Genomic DNA, 22656 nt, shown 5'->3' on the forward strand with positions numbered 1-22656 from the left:
AATGATCGCCGATCACCGATCATGCACTTTTTCACGAAAATCGGCCCGATTATGATCGATGACCAATCGATTGGCACACCTCTACAAAATATATATATATATCAGTGACGTGCGGTCAGGGGAGGCAGAACCTCGCCTGCCATCATGAAAAAATAATATACAATAATAAAATAATTTATATTGCTATTTTCGCCCTGTGGTTTGTACTATGAAGTACCTATTTTTTACTTAGCTTAACTAATTCTGATTAGTTTTTCGCATTTTCCCATTTAAATGCTCAGAAGCAAAGCCGGTGAGGCAGCAGCGAGCTGAGCCTCACCTGGGATTGCGCAACCTCTCGCTAACTGCACCGGCTGCCATTCTATGAGAGCATGTTCGTCTTGTCTGTACGCCAGCAATAAAATGGCTAAAAAACATTTGGTAACACTTCATTTGAAGGGGTGTGCATAAGACTGACATGACACTGTCATAAACATGACATAACACCTGTCATGAACATAAAGAAGTCTTTCAGAAATCAAAATAAGAGACCAGTCCCTTATTATGTAAAGCCGAGGGGGGTTGCTGCGGTGGCACCGTGTCAGTGTGTTACCCAGAAAACAGTTGGGCACAATATCGCAACACCAATACCGTGAGTCAAACAATGACTAGGGCAGCCTACTATAGTAGGGTACTTTAATTATTTATTAAAGTACTCGGGGACCACTTCTTGATTATTACACACCCACATTCGTAGAATACGGAACAAATCGCGTTCCGTATCTGTTCAATACGATACGCTACATTTAACAGCCAATTACGGGACGGTTCCGTATTTTACGGGACGGGTGGCGACCCTAACTAACACCGAAGCTGAAAGTTTTGCTGAAAGACAGTTTGATGATTTTTAAACGGAATAGAAAAGACATGCTGAGGATAGACTTGGCTTTTGGATGAACGGATAATTTTGTGCAGAATCAGTGGTGCATGGATTTCATTGATAAGTAAAGATAAGGCAGCAATAAGATGTTTTTGTTTAGTTTTTTAATGAAATGTGCGTTTTGTGGGCTACAGTTTGTATGTCTAAATAATTCAGTAAAGTAGAAGCGGTAGCTAATCTACCACGGCAATTATTTATTAATAAAACATTAAGCCTAAAACGTACTACAACAACAGACTGGATGTTCTGTTCTGTGTGCAAAATTCTTTAATGTTTTTTTGGTGTTAAATCCTAAAACACGAAGTGGCATTGTTGTCAGTTACTATGGCAACGAGTCTGCGTGTAGCTTGGCGGATACAGAGCGAGAAAGAACTTTCTTGCTCTTTCCCTTTGCTGTGGATCATAGCACGAAATTAATACCTACATTTCTAAGTTTAACTGAGTTAACGCGGCTACGGATGACATGTAAAAGGTTAGTCTTTTTGCCCCTCAGCGTTGTTGCTTGTGCGAAATTTCTATATGTCCAATAACATATGGTGTCTATATAAGGGTGCGTTCACACTGCAGCCTGAAGTGACCCAATTCCGATTTGTTTTGATGTAATGTGACCTGTATCCGATCTTTTCACGGCAGTGTGAACAGCACAGGTCGGATTCTTTTTCGAATGTGACCCATATCCGATATGTATCCGATACGTAAATGCGACTAACGTCCAGGTCGCATTCATCCAAACTGAACGTCACTGATACTCAACAAATCTCACTATTCTGCTTCCTGATACGCACAAGCGGGAAGAAAAACAACAACTATGACGGACTACAATGAGGATTAAGTTGTTAATATGCTGCTCCGGTTGGACAACAACTTCAAATATGTAAGCTAAGCTCCACCGTTAGCCTCCATGTTTACTTCCGCAAACAATGAGCACTTCTTCTTTTTATGGCGGTTGGCAGAACACTTAGAACGCTGACGCTATTGCGCCCTCTACTGCGCATGCAGGACACTTTCAGGTCGTTTGCCCGTTCAGACTGCAGAACACATACAGGTCGCATATGTGTGGCTGTGTGAACGGCCCAGGCAAAAAAATCGGAATTGGGTCACTTCACGGTGCAGTGTGAACGCACCCTTAGTCGTAAGTCAGTGCCTCACCAGCAATGAACCTCACTGCACGTCACTCTTTTTATATATATTTATATAAACATGTTTTAATGATTTATTTAAGGCCCTTGACTTTTATTTAAAAACAGGAATTGGTTGCATGATTCCACAGAGTTGGTCAAGTTCATTTAAATCAATTATTTTATTGTCAGACTTTACAGTTTTCCTAGGTTTGAACATCTCACTTTTACTTTTCTCAAACATTTCTTATCATTTTGACCAAACAGTTTAACGGGTGGTAAAAGTATTCCAGATACTTTTACAACTAAATAGTCTTTTTCTAAAAGATAAACTACCATCAACTGTTGGTCATAAATTCAGAAGCAGTTTTTTGTTAAAATGAGAAACCAAACTTGTTAAATTGAGAAAACTCTTTTTTTACAATGATATTTATTCTCTTGTTAAAATCCAAATCTTTTCTTGTTTAAATAAGAAACAAGAAGATGTTGCTATTTTATGTAGCAGTCAAACAGCAACATTTCTGGAATATTTTGAGTGTTGTCTAGACAAAACAGAGTGACAAGAAGGAGGCTCCTTGAGAGCCTCATTACGGATTTTTAAGAAGTCGTAATTTGTCAGAGGAATATATTTTTATATCTTGATAAGAAAAAAGTTTCTTATTTTAACAAGATATAAAATTCAGCTTCTTTTAATGATCTATGCAGCTCATTTTAAGTTCAAATTTTCTAGAATTTTTAAACACCACATTAAATACACATACATGTTTTAGACTGTATGTTTAACTTTGTGCCAATTAGAAAAAATCCACTTCAAAATTGCAAATAATTCTTGTTTAAATAAAAATTTTAATATAATCACTTCCCAGTGCAAAAAGAGCAGTTAAAATAATTCACTAGCAGCCTAAAATGAAGGAGCCCGTCTGTCCAGTCTCCTGTCTTCAGCGTCCCCTCACCATGTCCAGCAGCAGGTAGACAGACTCTCTGTTTCGTGTGGTCATCTTGTCCGTCTCCTGGCCGATCTTCAGGAGGCTGGACGAGGCCAGCTGCACATATAGACACAGACACACATTTTTTTGTAGCTTCATGAAACATTTGGAACAGAGATCTGCTAAAAATAAATCAACACAAATACTATTTTTTAAATCCTTTTTCCAGCCTAAAAGACAGCATTAAAACTAAAATCAAATAATTTCTCTGTCTTACAGCCAGGAACTCCTTCAAACGGTCCTCTATGCTTCCCTTGTGGATGGTGAAGAGAGCCGCAGCGATCTGATTAATGGCTTTGGCCAAACAGTGGATGTTGTTGCAGTGGCCTGTAGGGGGCAGCAAATACAAAGTGTTACCAGGAGTTTTCTTTTTTCTTTTTTAAATTGAAATCCATCAAAACAGCTCAAGAGTTTGACTTCCAGACCTGACAAAAGCTTCATGTGGAACTGACAGAGCAGATTAAAAACTATGGATTTTTATGTATGTTTAATGGAGATAACAGATAAATGTGAAATGGGAATCGCCAGGGTGGAATTGTGAACTCGCAGGATGGTTAACACAGCGGTAATGAGGCTGTGTACAAAGAAATGGTGGCGGCGAAACCAATTGTTGGTCGAGACGCGGTCTGCATACCAACCAGAGCCGAGCCTCTGATAACTTATTATCCTCTTTAGAAGGCCCTTATTAACAGGCCAGCCTTTCATTTCAAGGTTGTTAGGAGGCGACGTCTTCATAATTCATCCTCTGAGTGACAAATGTCTTTGATAGCTTATCAAAAGCCTCATTTAGCTACAACAGAAGGACTGGACTGGGGAAAATGTTCAGTTGACTTTCACTTCATTGGTGCTTTTATTGAAATGCACAAGATTTAATATATCAAACTGAATAAACAAGCTAATTGGGGGAAAAAGGCATTTAAAAGATGGTGAGTCTTATTTGCCATTAAAACTGTTAAATGCCGAGATTATGGTAAATGCTGCTCATTTCTGCTTTTAGGCTGTAAACTGCCGTGAACTGTAAAGTTTATTATTACTTATTTTTGTAATTGGCATTTAAAAAAATCTCAAAAGTAAGCGGGAGGGGAAAACATTCACAGTCTCAAAATAATATACTGGTAATGGAAAAATTTGACATTTTTAGAGTAAATGTGAGTAATTTGGATCTTAAAAATATCAACTATTTGAAAGACAATGAAAATTCAACGTCGAGCCCGTTAAACTTAAAATAGTTTGATTTTTTTCACATCTTAAAAAGAATTACACGGTTTTTCATGTGCATTTTGCAGTATCGCATTAGAAACGGTTGATGGACATTGCAGAATTCAAAATAACTTCCTTAATTTTCCATAAAAGATGTTACACTCGGCTGAGTTAGTTTTTGGCTTTGCGAAAAACAGTTAATGAGGTAAAGTGGAGATGGAAACATATTTGCTGCATATGTTCTGATGTAGCGAATGTAACATTCAGAACATTCACTACATGTTCTGAATGTTACATTCGCTACATCAGAGGTGTCCAAAGACTGTCCTGGAGGGCCGGCATCCTGCATGTTTTAGTTCTCTCCCTGGTTTAACGCACCTGGATCAAAGGATGGGTCATTAGAGGCCTAAGAAGAACACTGACATACTGAAATGGTTGTTCCTACCACCAGGGAGAGAAATAAAACATGCAAGATGCCGGCCCTCGAGGACCGACTTTGGGCACCCCTCCGCTAGAACATGTTACGACACTGGTCTGGTGGTGCAGACCTCTGGTGGGTCTGCACCACCAGAGGCATAGAAGAGGCATAGAATTTCAAAGTTTAAACCTCCAGCTCAGAGGGAAGGCATCTTTTTTATCTGAAATGTGTGGTCCATGCTAGTTTGAAAACACTATATCTCGTTTATTTTCTGCATTAGACAATTTCTTCCTATTTAACTGATAGATTTCAGGTTGTGAAATATGGAAGCTTTACATCACGATCAGTTGTATGTTATGGTCCATGGGAGTCCCGTAGGGTAGAATACTGGGTCCACTGCTTTTATGTTTTTTTATTTATATAATATCAACTCCTTTCCGTTGAAAAAATGGTCACAAGCAACCTAACAACTCAGTGACTCACCTTCGATGGCAGGGCTGTACTGTGACATCACGTTGCTGGCAAGGGTCGGCAAGGAAACGGCCACAAACACCATCAGCAGACAGGCGATTTTATACTCCTCCTCTGGACTGATGTTCTCTGCCCAGCATCAACCAAACCATGTTGTTAGAAAACAGGCTGAGCTTGTGCTGACATGTCGAGTGTGTTTCCAACTTACCGCTCTTCTGGGAGGACAGCGCCACCACCAGGGCTGGGTCAATCTCGCAGGGTAAACCGGCAGCAGAGGACAGCTCGTAGACATTCATGGCCACCTGGTGACAGGAAACATTAACTCACATCAGCATGAGAGGAGGAAGACATGATGGTGTTACTTTGAGTGTGAATGTGTTCAACCTTCATGTCAGTCTCTCGGGGGATGTGGTCCTTGAAATCCTCCACCGAACTGACCAGGAAAGGAATGTGGCAAGACAACACCTGAAAGGAGGAAAGATCTATCTGTATTCGTCTCACATCGACGCCGTGGTTCTAAAGGTATGTGTGTGTGTGTGTGTGTGTGTGTGTGTGTGTGCGTGCATGTGTGTGTGTGTGTGCGTGCATGTGTGTGTGTGCACGCGCGTGGCGTGCGTATGTGTATGTGAGTCTTACATCTCTCAAAGCTTCCTGTGCAAGAGAGCGGAAGGATAAAATTACACCAATGATGGTCATCCTCTTCAGAACGCTGTCCACAGCTACAGAACATAAAAATCACTGAACGTGAACACACTAAAGAGGTGAAGCAAATGTTACTCGATGATGCATTTCAAAGATTCAAAGTACAAATATCTAGAAACAAGACATCGGATGATTTAATCTGGTAAGAATCAACATGATGGGCAAAATACTGCTCACTGACGATAACTACCATTAGTTTTAACTTTAGCACAAAGTCTTAAATGATATGTAAAGAACAATGGATGCTTTGCTTCAACACTAGCACAACTCGATAACAAGGTCTGTGATAACATTCACAGGTCAGTGAAAAGTTTTAGTTAAAAAAAAAATTGCAAGGGGGAGGGAAGCAGGTTATTTATGCTAGCTTGACTTTGACAACCTTAACATGTAGATTGTGCTGTGGAATTTGGTGTTTTGATTCAATTAAAAAAGGAGACCTACACATCAAACTCTATAACAGATCATCAGTAAAGTAGGTGTTTAGCAAATCAACAACCAACAACAACAGCGGTGTTCAAATATGAACATCGTTGTTCATATTACTAAAGAAATCTAACATTTCTTTAGTAAGTACGATGAGTGGAAACCCCAGCAATCATCTTGGAGCTCTAACTGTGAGGTTAACATGTCCATATGTCTGTGCTTACAAGTGAGTTTCTTGAACAGTGCAGCCATGTGGTCCGGTTTGTCAAAGCTCGTTCTCATCTGGGTCAACACCTCCATGTTTTCCACCACCAGTTTCTACAAACAAGATAACAGAGACAGAATAACAACAGCTTATGTAAGGATGTACTGGATCAAAACATTTTTAAATGATTGGATTTTGAGTCTCTGACTGAACCCAGTTTCTGATTAGGGTGTTGATTTCCAAAGAAATACAGTTCCACCTTATAAAATCATAAATTAATGATTTAAATGTGAAAAAGAAGGTTTTAAAAACATGACGTATCCAGTTAAAAAAGTAACTGAAGGAAGGAAATAAGTGGCATGGATTTTAAAGAAGAGACTATTTAAAGCTGCTTAGGGTTGGTCAGTATTGAGTGCAAAAAAACTCAACAAGGAGATTCCTCAACTCAACCGATCATCATTCGTTATATAGAGTAGGAAATGGCAACTTCTTAAAGTTCAAAGTAACCTGCATGGGATACCTCACTGTGTTTTACATTGAACATTCAGAGACATAATGTGGGTTTAAAACTGATGAATGTCTGAAACAAATACATTTCAATCTTGAAAAGTAGCTTCTGTGATTTGTATTACCTTTAACTCGGCAACCTGTGATGAGATGTGCCACATCAGACTCTCGCTGAGAAACTTCATCCCGTACGGCCCCAACAACTCCGAGAGAGAACGCATCTCTGAACAACACAGTAAAAAAAACATACGAGTTCATTCCCATTCATGCTTACCCTCTTCTCTACGTATGAACACATGAAGAACACAAACAGCCAGATGTTAGATGGAAAGCATGAGGGTACCAGAGATGTCAGAGTATTCCTCGGCATTGAACGTGAGTTCGTTCTCGGTAGGCAGGTTGACGAAGGCCTTCATGGCGGGGAAGTAGGCGATGTGTCCGTTACTGACCTGACGGAGCAAAGTTTCCAAGTACCTGCATGGACGCAGAACAGAAGTTCAGTTCTCGCTTCACTTAAACAGAATAATAATAAAGCATAAAGCTATGTTTATTTACTATGATGGCATACAGGGCCATACAAAAAATAAATAAATAAATAAATAAAATTAAGAAAACAAAGTTACAATATTAAGAGCATGATGTCGTACTAAAATAAAGCCAGAAAAATATGATAGTATTAAAAATACGATAATTGGGTCGTAATAAAACAAGATTAAAGTTATAAGAATGAGTGAACAAAGTCAAAATAACACAAGAATAAAGTCATAATATTACAACTAATAAGAACGAAGTTGAATTCGTAATACTTTGATTTTATTCTTGGAATTTGATTTTTTCACATTTTCTTAGCACGGCCCTAAAACTCCATCATAATTTGCTGAGATGTAACCTTGACAACCAGCAGAGAAAAAGGTTTTGCGCCATTATGGAAAATCCGCTTTTTTAGCCCTTAACATTTTTTTTTTTGTACATTTTGAGTGTCTAATAGTGCAAATAATTGAAATGTATTCTCTCCCGGTACTATGTAGATATCTTTATATTCTTTTTAGGTTATATTTTTCAGTTTGTTCATTTTTCTCTTTTCCCTATTATGTTTTCTTCTCCACCACCATATTTGCTCTGGAACTGTTAAATGAGGTCTTGGCTTCTGGATAATCAGTTTTGTGAATTCACTATTTTTTTTTTCTCTTCGCAGCAGTTTTGCCCTTATTTTTGTCGAGGCTTTATTTACTTCATTCATGTTGTGGTAGCATTAATATTTTAATAAGTATCTGACATGCTCCAGGTATTTGGTATGGGTGGTGAGGGTGTAAATACATTAATAACACCATTGGGAAGCACGTTCTGCAGGATCGTCGTCTTCACTCTCCTGCTCTGGATCAGACTTTGGATTGTTGACATCTTTAATAAACAAAAATGGAAGAACGGAGTGGAGTGGGACACTGCGACCTGGAGAACGTGAAAGGTCTCATTCACATTAATAAAGACCACAGCAAAACGAGTTGCTCTAAAATTCACCTCAGAACAGGTGAATGAGGGCCTTCAGATTTCAGACCAAGGCATTGCAGTTCTACTTTATATAGACCATAAAAGAATGATTTACATGTGAAAAGGAGGGATTTAAAACCATGACATGTCCACTTTTAAAGTTTGGGATCCTGATGGAGGTGGGAGTTGACATGTTGATGACTTAAGGTTGCTAAACTGACTCTGATCTATAATCCAACACACCAGTTTGTGTATAAGCTGGTGATGGTGGGCTCCCCATGACTGTCCAGGTGCTGCGTTTGCTGCAAGAGGACATTGTTGAAAACTCGGGTGATGTCGATGGTGACGTAATTCTCTATGGACTGCAGCACCGTCATGTAAGCCCGGACGCTGGTCAGCAGCTCGCTGGGCTTGGCGATCTCCTGAGTGGCCTGGTTGTACATGGTCATCCCAACTATAGACCTGCAAGCAGAACAGACAAGTGGATTGGTTAGAGGTCAAAATGATGCTTTATTCCAATGTTTATTCTGTTTTCTCTTTCTTTCAAGCGATATAAAAAGCAATCATTCACACTTCTTTATTAATCAAGGAGAAATTCATGTTTTTACAATTTACTGAATTTTTCCAAGCACTAAACATCATAACTAAACATTTTCACTGAAGTCTTATTAAACTTATATGTAGGGTTAAAAGTGACAAATAGATACATCATTAAATCATTAATCTAATGCAACATGAAATAAATACCTGTTTAATTAAATATTTAAATATTTATTTAAAAGGCAAAGTGAAAATCATGGCAGCCAATGACATATTTGAGTTCAACAGATCAGCGTTAGCCCCGCCCCTAGACATGCAAGACTCCTGCAGCAATAGGAATCATGAAGTGATTAACAGTTTATGTATTTCTTGGTCCATTTCATAAATAATTCAATTATTTTTGTATTCATTTAATTATGTTCCTGTTTTTGTAGAAATTGATTTTTATAAAACTAAAGTTTCATCCTAATTATGTATATTATTATTACAACTTATTTTTATTAAACTTATTTTTATTATTATTTAAAGTCGGCAGCAAAAATTTCATCCATCTCAAATATTTTCCAGTTGTAAAAACCCTCTAAGTCTGAATGGTGGACTTTTTGGGGGTTTGGAAGTAACCTTATAAGCTCTCCCAGATGTATTGGCAGCAACAGTGTTCACACACAGGAATGTCAACATTTTGCTTTAATATCAACATTTAGGTTCAGTTTTAATCCATCCAAGGTTGCAATTAAACTTAAAACCACATAAAGTTGCTTTTCTTGACTGTATTTAGACTTTGTAAATAGGCTGCAGGCTCAGAAACTCTAAACTGGACAAAAGTAACAACTTCTTTACGGTTTGTTTGTGTTTGTGTGAGTGTGTGTACGTGTGTAGCAGTTTTACTTTGTGAATCGGATCTCCAGGTGCGAGGTGAGGTACTCTCTGGGTGTGAACGTGTGCTCCCACACCACCAGGTTGGGGACGTAGTTGATGGAGAAGCAGAGCTCTGATAGAGCTGTATGGAGTTTATCCAGACTGGAAAAATAAAGAAAAGCAGGAAGTCAAAAACAATCATTATTGATTATATTAAAGTCAAATTAAGGGTTATTGGCCAAAGCGTGACATAATAAAAAAACTGGACTGTAAATAACATAAAAAGCAAGACAGTTCGGTAGATGAATAGTAGCTGGTTTTGGCACTGACTTGGTGACCATTAGCCGGTTCTTCCTCATGCTCTCCACTCCAGGTTTTTCCCTCTCTGGCTCCCCCTTCTTTCCTGTTGCCTTCTTGCTCTTCTTGTTCACAGCCTGGCTGATGGTTTTAGCACAGTGTTTGGGCAGCAGCTGACAGAAGAAAAGGAACAAAGAGTCAAAAACCAGACAAGACATTACTGGTGCTATGCTTGAAATGTTGCCACTTCAATATTAATGCACCATCTGCTTCAGAACCGGAAGGCCAAGCAGGCCTGATTAAAACTGACAGACGTTAGAAATTCAGACAATCCTCACTTTAAAATGTTGAGAAATACAATCACCTGCTTTGCTATCTATCAGTGGGCACTGCTAGCTAAAATGTTAGTTGCACTAATCCTAAAAAGCTAATCATAAACATTAGTCATGCTAATGCTAACTAACCCTAACTCCTTTCTGTATTTCTGCTAAATACAGAAAAAACAAAAAAAGTAAAACTAGCAAGCTTCACTACATAAAGGGAAGCTTAGCTCTGACATTTCCTGTCTATACTTTTCTGCTGTGAAGTTTCTAAAAAACAGAAAAAAATGGTAAGTCATCATGATTGAAGACACTTGATAAACAAACACAAAAGAACCTTTTTCTGCAAATGGTAGCTTTGCTATCATTTATATTGAAAAACTGCATCTGTCAGATCTGGTTATTTGGCCCAAATGAGTCAATCAGGGTTTAATAATCAACTCTGTTTCCTAATTTTGGAACCATTAAATTGCACCGAGAGCAACAGCTTCCTCTTTCAGGTCCACAAACCGCTGCAGGGTAAATTATTAGACGCTGTGTTAGACACTGATCTTATCGCTCTCTGGGAGAGATGGCAAACAGAAGTGTTTCCGCAGTGGCTGAAGTGTTCCCACCTGGTCGCTGAGCGTACACTGCTCTGTGCAGATGTCGGTGATCAGGTTTCTGGCCTGCTTGGCCATCTCATCCAGGAACATGTTGCACAACGACAGGCTTCGGTCCCCTATGTGGTGACGCTGGAAAAAAATAACAAACTCTTACCTGAAGTTCATGGAAAAGCAGGTTGATTTCTACTATGCAAAGGTATGCATCCCTGCTATGCCTTTTTATCAATTTTTTTCTCATTACAAAAACAATATTCTCATTTTATGTGGTAAAACAAAACAAAGTAGCTCATGCTACCTCATGCTGAGGTGAATTGTTTCCAACTGTTTTTACTAGACATGAACCTAACCAATATTAATATCTGTATCACTCCTGATATTTATAAAACTTCTAGGTCATTTATCTGATACAATGTGTCCGCTCCATAAGGACAGATCTATTCAGTCTAATTCTATGTTATGTGCTCTGAGAAACATCATGCTTTAGTATTTATTTTACATTGCTGTTATACTCCTAATTGCTCTGACTAAACAAATTAAAATCGATTTTACATGTTTGACCAAGCTTGTGAAGCTGTTGGTGTATTTAGGTGTTCTGTACTGAAGCAGAGTTGTCAAATAAATGTGTAATTCAGTTCATTTATATCTGTGTTTTAATTCAATTCAGTTGTTTTTCTGTACCAGACTGGTATCAGCTGATACTAAACCGTTAGTGGTACTAGAAGAGAAAAAAGTGGATTGGTGTATGCCTAATTTCTACAAATAAAACTCTAAGGTTTGGATGCTGCTCTCATAAAATGATCATTTTTAAACATTTTCACCAATAAACCCCAGGTTGTCAGCTCTCTCACCTCTTCAGGACAGAGTTCGTGTGTGCAGGACATGAAGTGTGCGCAAAGCAGAGGGAAGCAGATGGAGTGGCGGCTTTGGGAGGGAAGCTCCAAGCACTGCTGGAACATTTTTTCAAATGCACGGCTGTAGAAACTGCACACATAGTAATAATTTTTTTTTAAAAGTAAGGGATGGTTATAAGTAAAATAATTTTAATCATCAAAAGAACTTTTTGTCAGGTTTGGTGTCTCACCAGAAGATGGATAAGTCTGACGTCTCCACCAGCATCTCCACCAGAGAGTCGACCATCTTGGTGTGGAAGATGATGGTGTTCATCATCTTGCCGAGCTCCTTGTGGTCGGCTATACCAAGGCTAGCTTTAGAAACACTGGTGTACGCCTGGGAGGGGAGAGAGACAGGAAGAGACAGGAAATGAAACAAAGTGCGTAGAAGGCCCAGGAAAGCAAACAGAAACAAATCCCAAACCCAAAGTAGAAAAGTCTTTTCTGGGTTGTTTTTACCTGCAGTCTGAACCAGTCCAGTCTCATCCCCCTGAAGTCAAACACGTCTCCATCTTCCACTGGAAGGCAACAAATGGTTATTTACTCAAAAATAGATCCACCATCCCTTTAAAAGCTGAGCTCTGTTTCACAGTTGTAGAAATTGTCATCTAAAAAACCCACCAGACTTAGTTTGTAGAGGAGATTTTTCATTGTTTTCATGTACAAAAGACAATTTAAAACTAATTTAAGCGACTCGAAAATCTTTTAAAACATTTCAAAGATGATGTGGCAAATGAAAGCACAGACCTCGATTATCTTATGGTTCCAACAAAACATCAGATAAGGAAATAAAAAAAAAGAACAAATGGGTGAGTCATGAATGAAAGGAGACAAAATTGCTAATCGGCCAACAAAAAACTAACAACAACAATAAAATAAATCTCATTGAAAACACATTAAGACAAATGGAATCTTGGCTTTATAGGAAGGAAGAACCGCACAGCAGTTTTGACAACAGATAGCTCAGGCAACGAGCCAATCGAGGTGGAAGATGGTGTTATGTGAACATAAAGTTTCGTGGTTCAGAAGATGTTTTATTGTTTAATTCCTCTTCATACCAAACATCTGCTGGTGATAGTTAAGTTGTTCAGTTAATCAATAGTGGTTGTTTCTGAATGTTTTCCTGCATCTTCACTCATAATAATGAGCTGCAGCAGCCACTTCATTTCTCTCAGTGTGTGAGCCAAATGAATGACAGAGTCTGTGTTGATATCTTGAATTCCTTCTTGCCTCCAGCTGAAGTGACTTGGACTAACATGTTGTAAAAAAATGAGCTGTTGAGTCTAAGACAACAACAAGACTAAGGCAGCGTTGTAGTAGAAGGTAGAAATACCACCACCTGCAGGTGGGAGTTAGCATCACTTAAATTAAACCCAATGTTTTTGACTATTTTTGCAGAAAATTTGTAATCAATTCACAATTATGCATTAGCGTAAAACAAATGCAAGGAGCTGTTGATTTTGTGTGAATTTCCTTGAATTCGGAGAGATGGATGCTATTATCCACTTAATACAAAACAAACTGAACTAGCCTGTTTGGTAATGTGCAAGTCTTAATTTTGAGAGAGGTTTTTTGTGCTTGTGGGACCTTTTGTAAATGAACATCATACAGCCCTAACAACAAAATCTGTTCCCAATAAAAGATAGCAATGAATTCCAAAGACCTTTTGTCAGTTTTATTGTAAATGTAATATATCAATTTATCATAACTTATATTTATGTTGCTCATCTCTAGTGTTGGTGGTACATCAAATATGACTCTAATAAGCTCACATTCAATTAGATGACTTCACTATCTTACCTTGTTTGACGCTCAGAGAGGTCATGGTGTTAACAAATGAAGACATGATTATAGATTCATCCTCTGGACAAACAGACAGGTTCTGTTTAATAAAACCCAGACAGAGAAGTGAAGTAAGAACAAATGTTTACCAGAAAACACCGACTGACTGCTAAACATGTGAATATAAGGAAGCAGCTAGTTATCAGCCAACATTTTCTCCCTACCTGCACCATCTCATTGAGAACCACAGCGTCGAACCCAGACAGGTACTGGACGTAGTATCGCTGCATCACAGGGCCATACTTCCTGACGTGAGCTCTGAGCTCCTCCATGTAGAAGATCAGCTCTGCAATGTGTCTGAAAAATATACCGAAACTCATCAGGCCTGGAAGAAAAACAGCAGCTAACCAGCTGTACAGAGAGTAAACTGTATGTGCGTGCGTGTGTGTGTGCATGTAGGTGTGTGGGTGTGTGTGTATGGTTAATCGGTGTGCATACTTGTCTATGAAATCGTCAGTGCTTTTTTTCTGGATGTTGTCTGCGTGTCGTAGCAGCCAGATGATTTCATCTCGGGCGAACGACAGTGCCATGAACACGAATAACGCCTAGAGGATCCAGACCACAGAGACTCAGGGAGGGAACAGGAACCCATCAGAAAATACTCCAAAAAAATATTAACCAAGCAAAACAAGGGAGTCTGAGTGTATCCGGCTGAAAAACACATCACGATATAAGCGATTCATATCGGCCAATATCAATAATTATTGATTTGTTTTTGTTTTAAATATCTGAAATGCTTACCAACTGATTTAAATCCAATCCAATTATTAATCTGATAATCCAAAAGTTAAACAGATCTGCCCTTCACTCTACTGATGCTGAGCCCAACGGAAAGGCCTGAGCTTTTCACATGTTGATGTAACCCTAACCTTAAAAACTGAAGAAACGAGCAACTAAATGTGATTGTTAGAGTTAACATTGGCTCTATAAGCACCGTCTTTGGTGCTAAAAATTACATTGTAACCGAATGTTTTTAAATTATGTAAAAACAGTGCACTGGGAAAGAGAACCACAGCAGCTGAAAATGTGACAACTTTGTTCCCCAATCAAACAGAGTCAACTGAACTATCAGGTATGTGATGCTACCTTTGGGCCTAGAAGTCCAGGCTGGTCGGCTAAAACAGTCGCCAGCTCCTTCAGAGCCGATCGGAGAAACTTACGCCTCTCTCTGTGCATGGAGCCTCTGCAAAAACAGACACACACACACACACACACACACACACACACACACACGGAGGCTGTCAGAGCGGCACTCTGAACACAAGAGGCGTGATTAAAACGGCATTTTTGACACTTTCAGGACAATCCCGAAGAGGAGAGAAAGGAAGCAGAGGATGAGCGGCGGCAGAACAATGAGAGTGGAGATGAAAGGGAAACATGGCAGAAGTAATAAGGATAAAAGCTGTGATGAGACAAAGAAGGGAGGATAAAACAGGGTAAAAGAAGGTGATGTCTGAGAGTTAGACTCCCTCAAGAAGACTCAGCAGGGAGGAAGAGAAGCTGAAATGACAGGTTTGGAAAAAAAAAACAGCAAAGCCATAAAGAGAACAAGAATATAAATTAATAATACAGAAAATGTAGACCGTGGGAGGGAGAAAATAAAACTAAAATGTAAGATTTTGTATGCTTAAAGTTTCAGCTAAGATATGATGAAAGGAATCCTAACAGGATTATAGCTTCACTTACGCATGAGACAGCGCCTGTTCTTTGCACTCTCTGATGTCGTTGATGCGTTTGTTATACCTGTCGAAAAGCAAAACGAAGGAATCAAAAATTTTCCTACTCCTTTTGTCGCTGCAAGAGTTTGAAACTTTGGAAATATTTGTCACGTGGCGGCGATCCTACCCTCTGATGTTGACGAACAGGTCTTCTGCGGCCTTGTGGATGTGGAAGACTTCGTCCCTAAACAGACAGAGGCAGGTGGAGCTTTGCAGGGCCAGTTTCCATAGAGACAGGGCGGCTGCGTCGCTGTTCAGCGCGGCGTGGCACAGGATAAAGCCGACTGCAGGGAGAACAGAGAGGGAGGTTGAGTTACTTGGACTTTTAATTGGCTGTGTTTGCCCCTCTCCCCTGTTTTAGGCAAACACCAGTGGTGATCAAACGTCATTTGATTTGGTTTTTCCATTTCCAGAAGCTGTGTGCTAAGAAATTAAGAGAAATTATCCCAAGATCTCAAACAAAAATTGACCTAAGGTTATTGGTAAAGACATTCTGACCAGACATGCAACGATTAGAGATTTGCCACTGGTTTCTTATCTTAGATTTTTGTGTGGCTTTGAGCAGCCAATTTCCATTTCTCTGTCAGAATTAGTTCAAAACTTCCAGTTCAAAACTTTTTTATTTCCTGAGTTGCTGCTGTAAGGTCATTCTGTTTACATTTTTCTTGAAAAGGTATGGTTAATCCAGTGGGTGACCAAGCTAAGCATGCTAGTTGTTAACCTCTCTAATGCAAACCCCAACCTAGTCAAGCTAATGGACAGCAGAAGGAGTAGGATTTACCAGCTTAAAAATGCTAACCACTAGCCTCTCCAATGCTAACGCAACAGAGTAGTCTTCTTCTCATTTGCCAGTGCCAGCAGCTCAGTTACTGGTGAAAGGCCAACAATAATCATCAGATCAGTAGCCAGTTTCAAAATAGATATAGTTTCCTGCAATAATCACATAAACATCTCTGGGTGCACACTAGTGTTAATTTTGGCCCCAATAACAGTCTATAGTACCTTACACTAGCAAGAAACATGATAACCACTGTTGCTACTAAACATCAGTCTCTGTGTATATCAGGGGTGAAAGTAGTTTTAAATTCTTGGGGGTACTATGACAAAAGTATATATATATTTCTTTGTGTGCTTTGGAGTTTCTGTGCTGATTAATTTTTTTAATTAGCTCTTGAATTGCTACAATATAAAGCTGTATCTCCTTCAGTCTACTGGCTGCAATGTTGACACCATGAGATGCCATGAGGCCTAAACTCTGAACTTCATGGCATGGAGTGCATCCCAGTTTTCCATGTCTGGCATATAACCATTCATTGTAGCTTTTAAACTGGTTCTATTGATCCTGTGTCCAGACAGAGGGATAATCAGCAGCCCAGCATCATGACCTGTTTGTTCTGAAGATCCTGCAGCTTCCACTTCTCTTCCTAACATGGCTCCTCCTCACCCTGACTCTCACACTGACAGGAGGAACCTCAGAGCTCTGTTAGGTTAAAGCTCATCTTCTGAAGTTGGGATATTTTTCCTCCAACAGGATCCAGAGGAATCACCTCAAACCAGATGTTGGACTGGATTTTATTTCACTGTCATTTGTGAATGTTAGAGCCTCATTTTCAACACTGGAGCTATAAAGGTTGAAAAAGGTTATTATTTTGGAGAAAGTATCAACATCAATATTTCCACTAAATAAGCAAAAAAAATAGTTTAATAGAGGAAAAGCCTCTCAGACTCTGAGCTCAAAACAAGATGCCAGAGTAATAAAACTATTTCTTTAATTAGAAAATGTATTTAATTTCACATAATTATCGTGGTAGAAGCCATTTGTTTGTTAAATACTTAATGAAACATATTTACTGTGTTTGATGTTTGTTGTGAATGACGTATACTCACAGACTAACGAGATAATTAGTCCAAGTTTGTCTTGTTGAACGTTCAGAAATTACAGGCTGTGATGAGCCACAGCAAAGGTAAACAAAGGTAAAACAACCTGAACAGGTGATCAACTCTAAACCACTTTTTTTTATTCTCTCTCTCTTTGTCGTTTAAGCACACCCGTTGCCGTGCGAACCGCTCGCTCCTTGAGCCCAGCACAGATTACGTTAAAAACATTCAGTCCGTTATGATATCAGGTTTTCAGATTTGATATTTATTTTGCGATCATTAATTAGCCTCCATGAACACAGCGGTGGCTGATTAGTTCATTTTAAACTCCTGCTCTGCTCGTTATTTTGGTAATGGAACCGAAACGCACAGTATTGCGCAACACCTTGTTGAAATGATAATTACTGAGATTATTATTGTTGTTGGGTCATTAATTTGAGCACGTTTTGTTGACTTTTTGTTGTTGTTTCATAAAGTTCTGAACGTTTTGATAAGCCAATCAGAGGAGGACCTGGTCTCAGCTTCCTGGCGGCGTTCAGTTTGTCACCTAATCCCGAGATCGACTCAAAATCTTCCGCTATCGACATGTTGCATCGCTGCTCTAACAAAGAATAGTTCAGAAACAATATGAAATGGGGAAAAAAGCTGTTTATTAACTAATGAAGCCATGTTTTAGATTGTTCTTGAAAACCTAATCACTCACGGCTGCACAGTGAATCCATTGATTTTTTACAGCAAACAGCCGCTCCCCTCTCTTGCAGGTACTGCGTAGCCCCGCTAAATCTTTTAGGGGAACGCAGTACCCCACCGTACCCCCCTACTTTCACCCCTGGTGTATATTCTCTAAATTTCAGCATGTTCCATAACAGACAGAGGCTGACAGCTTGTTTGCTGTAATACAAACAGCTGTTCTTGTGTCTTAAAAAATGTGAAATAAACCAGTCAGATCATGGTTAATTTCACTTTTGTCAATTTGATAAAAGTGAGGTCATGCGTACTTGAAAATCTGAGTATAAGATGACAGAAAGTGAAAAAGCACAAAACAGAGAAGCAAGGAAAAAAGCAGTATGCACAGAAGAGTATCCTTTGATTGTAGCAGGTTGAGATCACAGCTAACAGGGCTCTGTGGAACACAAGCTAACAAGGTTCCTTACATTTTCAGTCTACTTCATTTAGTAATGACTTCTATATTTTTCGGTGTGGAAGTCACACTTTTGCTAGTGCACTGGTAGTGCTTAGATTTTCCAAAAATAGAATCAGTTGAGCAGAAAATTGTTGATTTCAGTCAACTACCGGTCACCAAGTGAATCTCTACTTTTGTTGACATAACGCCACCTACTGTCCTGGCATGGTTGTTTTAGTGTCTGGTAAATTTTCGGTATCGATACCTTTTTTAAATAAATATTTAATGTTTTCAAAAAATTATTGTCGACATAGCAGCCGTCAGGACAGTCATCAGGATACATTTTACATGCAGTCCTCCAAGACCAGTCAGTGTAAACTGACGTTTACAACACTGGGATCTTCTACGTCCATTGATGAGTCAATGCGACAATAACAGCTGCAAACAGATTCCAACTGCCCAACTGTAATTAATATTGCAAAATTAATGACAATATGAAAGCATCAAAGCTTTCATACCAACTCACATGTGCACAAACTGGTAGGCCAAGCTCCATCAGTTCAAACTAGCAGTAAAAGAACAGGGCTAGAGAGGTGGAGCAAAGCTGCCAGTGTCTGTGAATAACACTGATGAAACTCCTCATATGTTCAAGGAATGGCCCCCAAGTTCTAAAATATCTGGGAACATAATAATTGAGAGTGTAGTGTATTTTTTCTTTATCTAAACTTTTAATAAGATTTTTTAACCTACAAATGTGAGAAAATATATTTGCTAACAGACATATTCAGTATGTAATGTTTCTACAGTACTTACACACAATCCACTTCTCCATTGCGTCCAATGACAGATATTCACAAGGCATCTAAAGATGGAGAGAAAGCCAAAGATTTTTTTTGTCGTACTCTTTGTATAAATGTTCAGTTTATGACCAAAAAAAGCCCAATATATTTTTGCCAAAGCTTATTAAATGTTACAAAAATATGTCTTCACAAAACAAATCTTGAATTGTTTGAGTACTAACAGTGTCTGATTGAGCAGGGTTGAGCATTGTGGAGGGAGCAGAGATTAGAGAGAGCAGCTGGGCGTTCCTCCACTGGTCGGCAGACAGATTCCTCCTTGGATAGACCATCTGAAGGCTGATCAACGCATCCGACAGCGACTGCAAGGAAAGAGACAAGACAGGAAGGGAACAGTACCACATTTAACAAATCCAAACTTGAACTGTGACATACAATGCATGCACATGTCAAAATCATCCAACAAATTCAGGAAACCACTTATTTGGCCGGCAATAAAATCTACATTTTCCATCATATATTATTAGATAGAATTATTATACTGTATAAGAGCAGATTTGATACCTTTCCATGTGGAACAAACTCCTCCATCATCTTCTTCAAAGGGTTCTCATAGTCGACGATCATCTGACCCAGCCTGGGGTATTCTCTGTCACTGAAACACACAAACAGCTTCAGTTACCACGGAGATAATAACCTCCATTTGGGTTTATTAGAACTGGGCGCTTGGAATCAGTTCTCTAATGCGCTGTGTCGTTATTCCCGGTGCCGGTCACCTGGCTCCGTGGGTCATCTCGTGGGCGTAGTTGTACAGTCCAATGATGGCCTTTCTCTCCTCTATGCGGGAGAGGATTATCATCAGAGTAGTGTATGTCACCACCAGGTCCAGGTAGTTCTTGGTCAGGTCAAAATTCACAGTCTGACAAACAAAATCACAAAGAGTAAAACAGATGTGACAAATAGCTTTGAAAGTATAGAAAGGCATCTTTTTAGGACATTAATCGAAACAACTGCTTACAATGTCAAAGAAGACTTGGCAGGCATCGATTGTGTTCAGCAGCTCACACACATGGTCCTGTTGATATGCAGGAAAAATGCTGGTTAATTTTTTTATATTAGTTGATATAAATTAAGCAGTGGTGGAAGGTTATCTATGTGTTTTAACAGTGCTTTTGAGCAACAACCTTTATAATGTTGGAAAGCCTGTTTAGTTCCCATTAAATGTTGCTCCTATGCAACACTGCCACATCCTATCCACCAATGGCAATAATCTTCTTTTTGAGACAGTAGCTGCATTTCAATTATAAATTAGCACAAAACGTTGTTGATATTCTGTTGATGATGAAAAAACAATTTTTTTTAATGGCAGCATCTCCATTACATTATAATCACTCGTGAATTAGTTTGTTCACGTGATAAGTAGTTTAAAAACATACCGCGCCATCATCCTCCTAATATTTCTATGGTCTTCTTCATCTTTCCAGCCAGTAGTAACATCTGGCTGGATCACATTTCGATACGGCCAACAAAAAATCAACTCAACATTGTAGCGCAAAAAACTTTTTAATCAAAAGAAGAGAGTTTATCTGAAACTACCGGGTTTCCATTAACCAAATTTATTTTTGGAATTCCACAACATCCATCCATCCCTCCCTCCCCTTAGTGGGGTCGGGAGGGGTGCTGGTGTCCATCTCCAGCTAATGTTTCAGGAAAGAGGCAGGGTCAACCTGGACAGGTCACCAGTCCATCGCAGAGCAACACAGAGACAGACAGGACACACAACCATACACACACACACTCACACCTAGGGAGAATTTTAGAGACCAATTAACCTGACAGTCATGTTTTTGGACTGTGGGAGGAAGCCGGAGTACCCAGAGAGAAATCACGCATGCACAGGGAGAACATGCAAACTACAGAAAGACCCAGAGCCAGGAATCAAACCCAGGGCCTTCTTGCTGCAAAGCAACAGTTCTACCTACTGCACCACTGTGCAATTTGCAATGTTTTTGGTTAATGGAAACGCAGCTACAGTGATGACAGGGTGAGGCAGCAAGTTTATCTGGAAAACATCTTGTTTTTGGAAGTAGGGAGATGTTGGAATAAAACTGACCATGTATCTCCATATTAACTGCTGAAAATTTGTTTAGTCACGTTTATTTTCATAGATCATATCTAAAACGTCCGAAGAAAATACCTTAGCGCAATGCTATTGGCTGGGGTTTGCAAAGCAATGAAACAAAGAGTAGCATTCATTTTCCTTTGGGCTGATTGGACGTTACCCCCAAGAGTAAATATTACAAAGACTTAAATATTAACCTCTGCAGTAGTGCCAAGATGGTTTCCAAAGTGTGTATTCATACATATTCAAGTATATTTAAAGCTTGAACGATTAAAATGGTTATAAGTGTTTTCAGACGAGTCAGAGTCTCAAGTAACCGTGGATGGTTGCTTGTTTTTTCTTACCTTGAATTCCATGACGTCCACAAAGGTAAAATAGTAGAGAGCCAAGTTCTTGAGGATCTCAGACTTCTCCTTCTGCAGCTGAGCCAGCTGTTGCTGTGAAAAACACGAGAAAGAACGTGAATTTGCGATATTGTCTAGATTTTTATGCCTACTTTGCTTACTGGGAAAATCATCTTTCTGCATGAACAACAGTTTTTTGTAAGCATATTACATTCAAGGCTCGGCATACACCATCTGAGATTCTCACAGAACAATAACCGTGAGTAAAAAAAATACTATAACCTTCACGGCATTTAAACAAGAGTTTTAGGCAACAATGTTAAATATAATCCTACAATATTTTTTTGTGAGTGAGGGGCATTTGAGAAGCTTTAGTACCAGTCAACACACTTTGGCCATTGTCTAGGCCATTCACTGATTTGGTCTATAAAACTCTTGGTAACACTTTATTTGAAGGGGGTTGAATAAGACTGTCATGACACTGTCATAAACATGACATAACACCTGTCATGAACATCAATAAGTCTTCATGAATAGTTATGACTGTTGTCATAAAGCGTCATTAGGTAAATAATGACACTTTTAATACAAAGTTGACATTGTTTGAAATGTCTTCGTTATGACAACTTGTCATTAACCAAGAAATCATGATCTAACATAAATTTGTCATAATAATAGTCATAATGATTTAATTATTACACTAGCAAAAGCTTTAACAAAACAATGATTAATATTTCCACTCCCTGAAATAAAGCAAAGCAAGTAGGACACAAAATAAAGATTACACTAAGTTTTATTACACGGTCAAATGATTTAATAACAGACTCATTAACAATTTCTTTTACATCAACTAAAGTGGAACAAGTTACAACAGTTATGAATATG

General features: G+C 38.9%; 1 protein-coding gene across 5 annotated transcripts in view; it reads right to left on the bottom strand.

Moving 5' to 3' along the window:
* The window catches only part of nckap1 (NCK-associated protein 1), a 54022-nt gene that overhangs the window by 6313 nt on the left and 25053 nt on the right, over positions 1 to 22656 (bottom strand). For 2 of the 5 annotated variants that reach the window (XM_007572169.2, XM_016681841.1), the window contains 28 exons: positions 21772 to 21864; positions 20324 to 20380; positions 20082 to 20224; positions 19870 to 19960; positions 19530 to 19667; positions 19322 to 19370; positions 15635 to 15791; positions 15476 to 15532; positions 14876 to 14972; positions 14228 to 14334; positions 13954 to 14086; positions 13748 to 13829; positions 12407 to 12465; positions 12139 to 12284; positions 11906 to 12038; positions 11067 to 11186; positions 10166 to 10305; positions 9866 to 9997; positions 8681 to 8899; positions 7293 to 7423; positions 7075 to 7172; positions 6462 to 6555; positions 5749 to 5831; positions 5497 to 5577; positions 5321 to 5414; positions 5125 to 5241; positions 3241 to 3350; positions 2991 to 3080 (listed from right to left, as the gene is read on the bottom strand). In XM_007572169.2, coding sequence (XP_007572231.1) covers positions 2991 to 3080; positions 3241 to 3350; positions 5125 to 5241; positions 5321 to 5414; positions 5497 to 5577; positions 5749 to 5831; positions 6462 to 6555; positions 7075 to 7172; positions 7293 to 7423; positions 8681 to 8899; positions 9866 to 9997; positions 10166 to 10305; positions 11067 to 11186; positions 11906 to 12038; positions 12139 to 12284; positions 12407 to 12465; positions 13748 to 13829; positions 13954 to 14086; positions 14228 to 14334; positions 14876 to 14972; positions 15476 to 15532; positions 15635 to 15791; positions 19322 to 19370; positions 19530 to 19667; positions 19870 to 19960; positions 20082 to 20224; positions 20324 to 20380; positions 21772 to 21864 — 3051 coding nt within the window. Of the gene's footprint in view, positions 1 to 2863; positions 3081 to 3240; positions 3351 to 5124; positions 5242 to 5320; positions 5415 to 5496; positions 5578 to 5748; positions 5832 to 6461; positions 6556 to 7074; positions 7173 to 7292; positions 7424 to 8680; positions 8900 to 9865; positions 9998 to 10165; positions 10306 to 11066; positions 11187 to 11905; positions 12039 to 12138; positions 12285 to 12406; positions 12466 to 13747; positions 13830 to 13953; positions 14087 to 14227; positions 14335 to 14875; positions 14973 to 15475; positions 15533 to 15634; positions 15792 to 19321; positions 19371 to 19529; positions 19668 to 19869; positions 19961 to 20081; positions 20225 to 20323; positions 20381 to 21771; positions 21865 to 22656 lie in introns of those variants that run through there. The other 3 variants (XM_007572168.2, XM_016681839.1, XM_016681840.1) reach the window with 2 other exon arrangements.

The sequence above is a fragment of the Poecilia formosa genome, unplaced genomic scaffold (assembly GCF_000485575.1).
Source record: "Poecilia formosa unplaced genomic scaffold, Poecilia_formosa-5.1.2 Scaffold296, whole genome shotgun sequence".
Classification (NCBI taxonomy): domain Eukaryota; kingdom Metazoa; phylum Chordata; class Actinopteri; order Cyprinodontiformes; family Poeciliidae; genus Poecilia; species Poecilia formosa.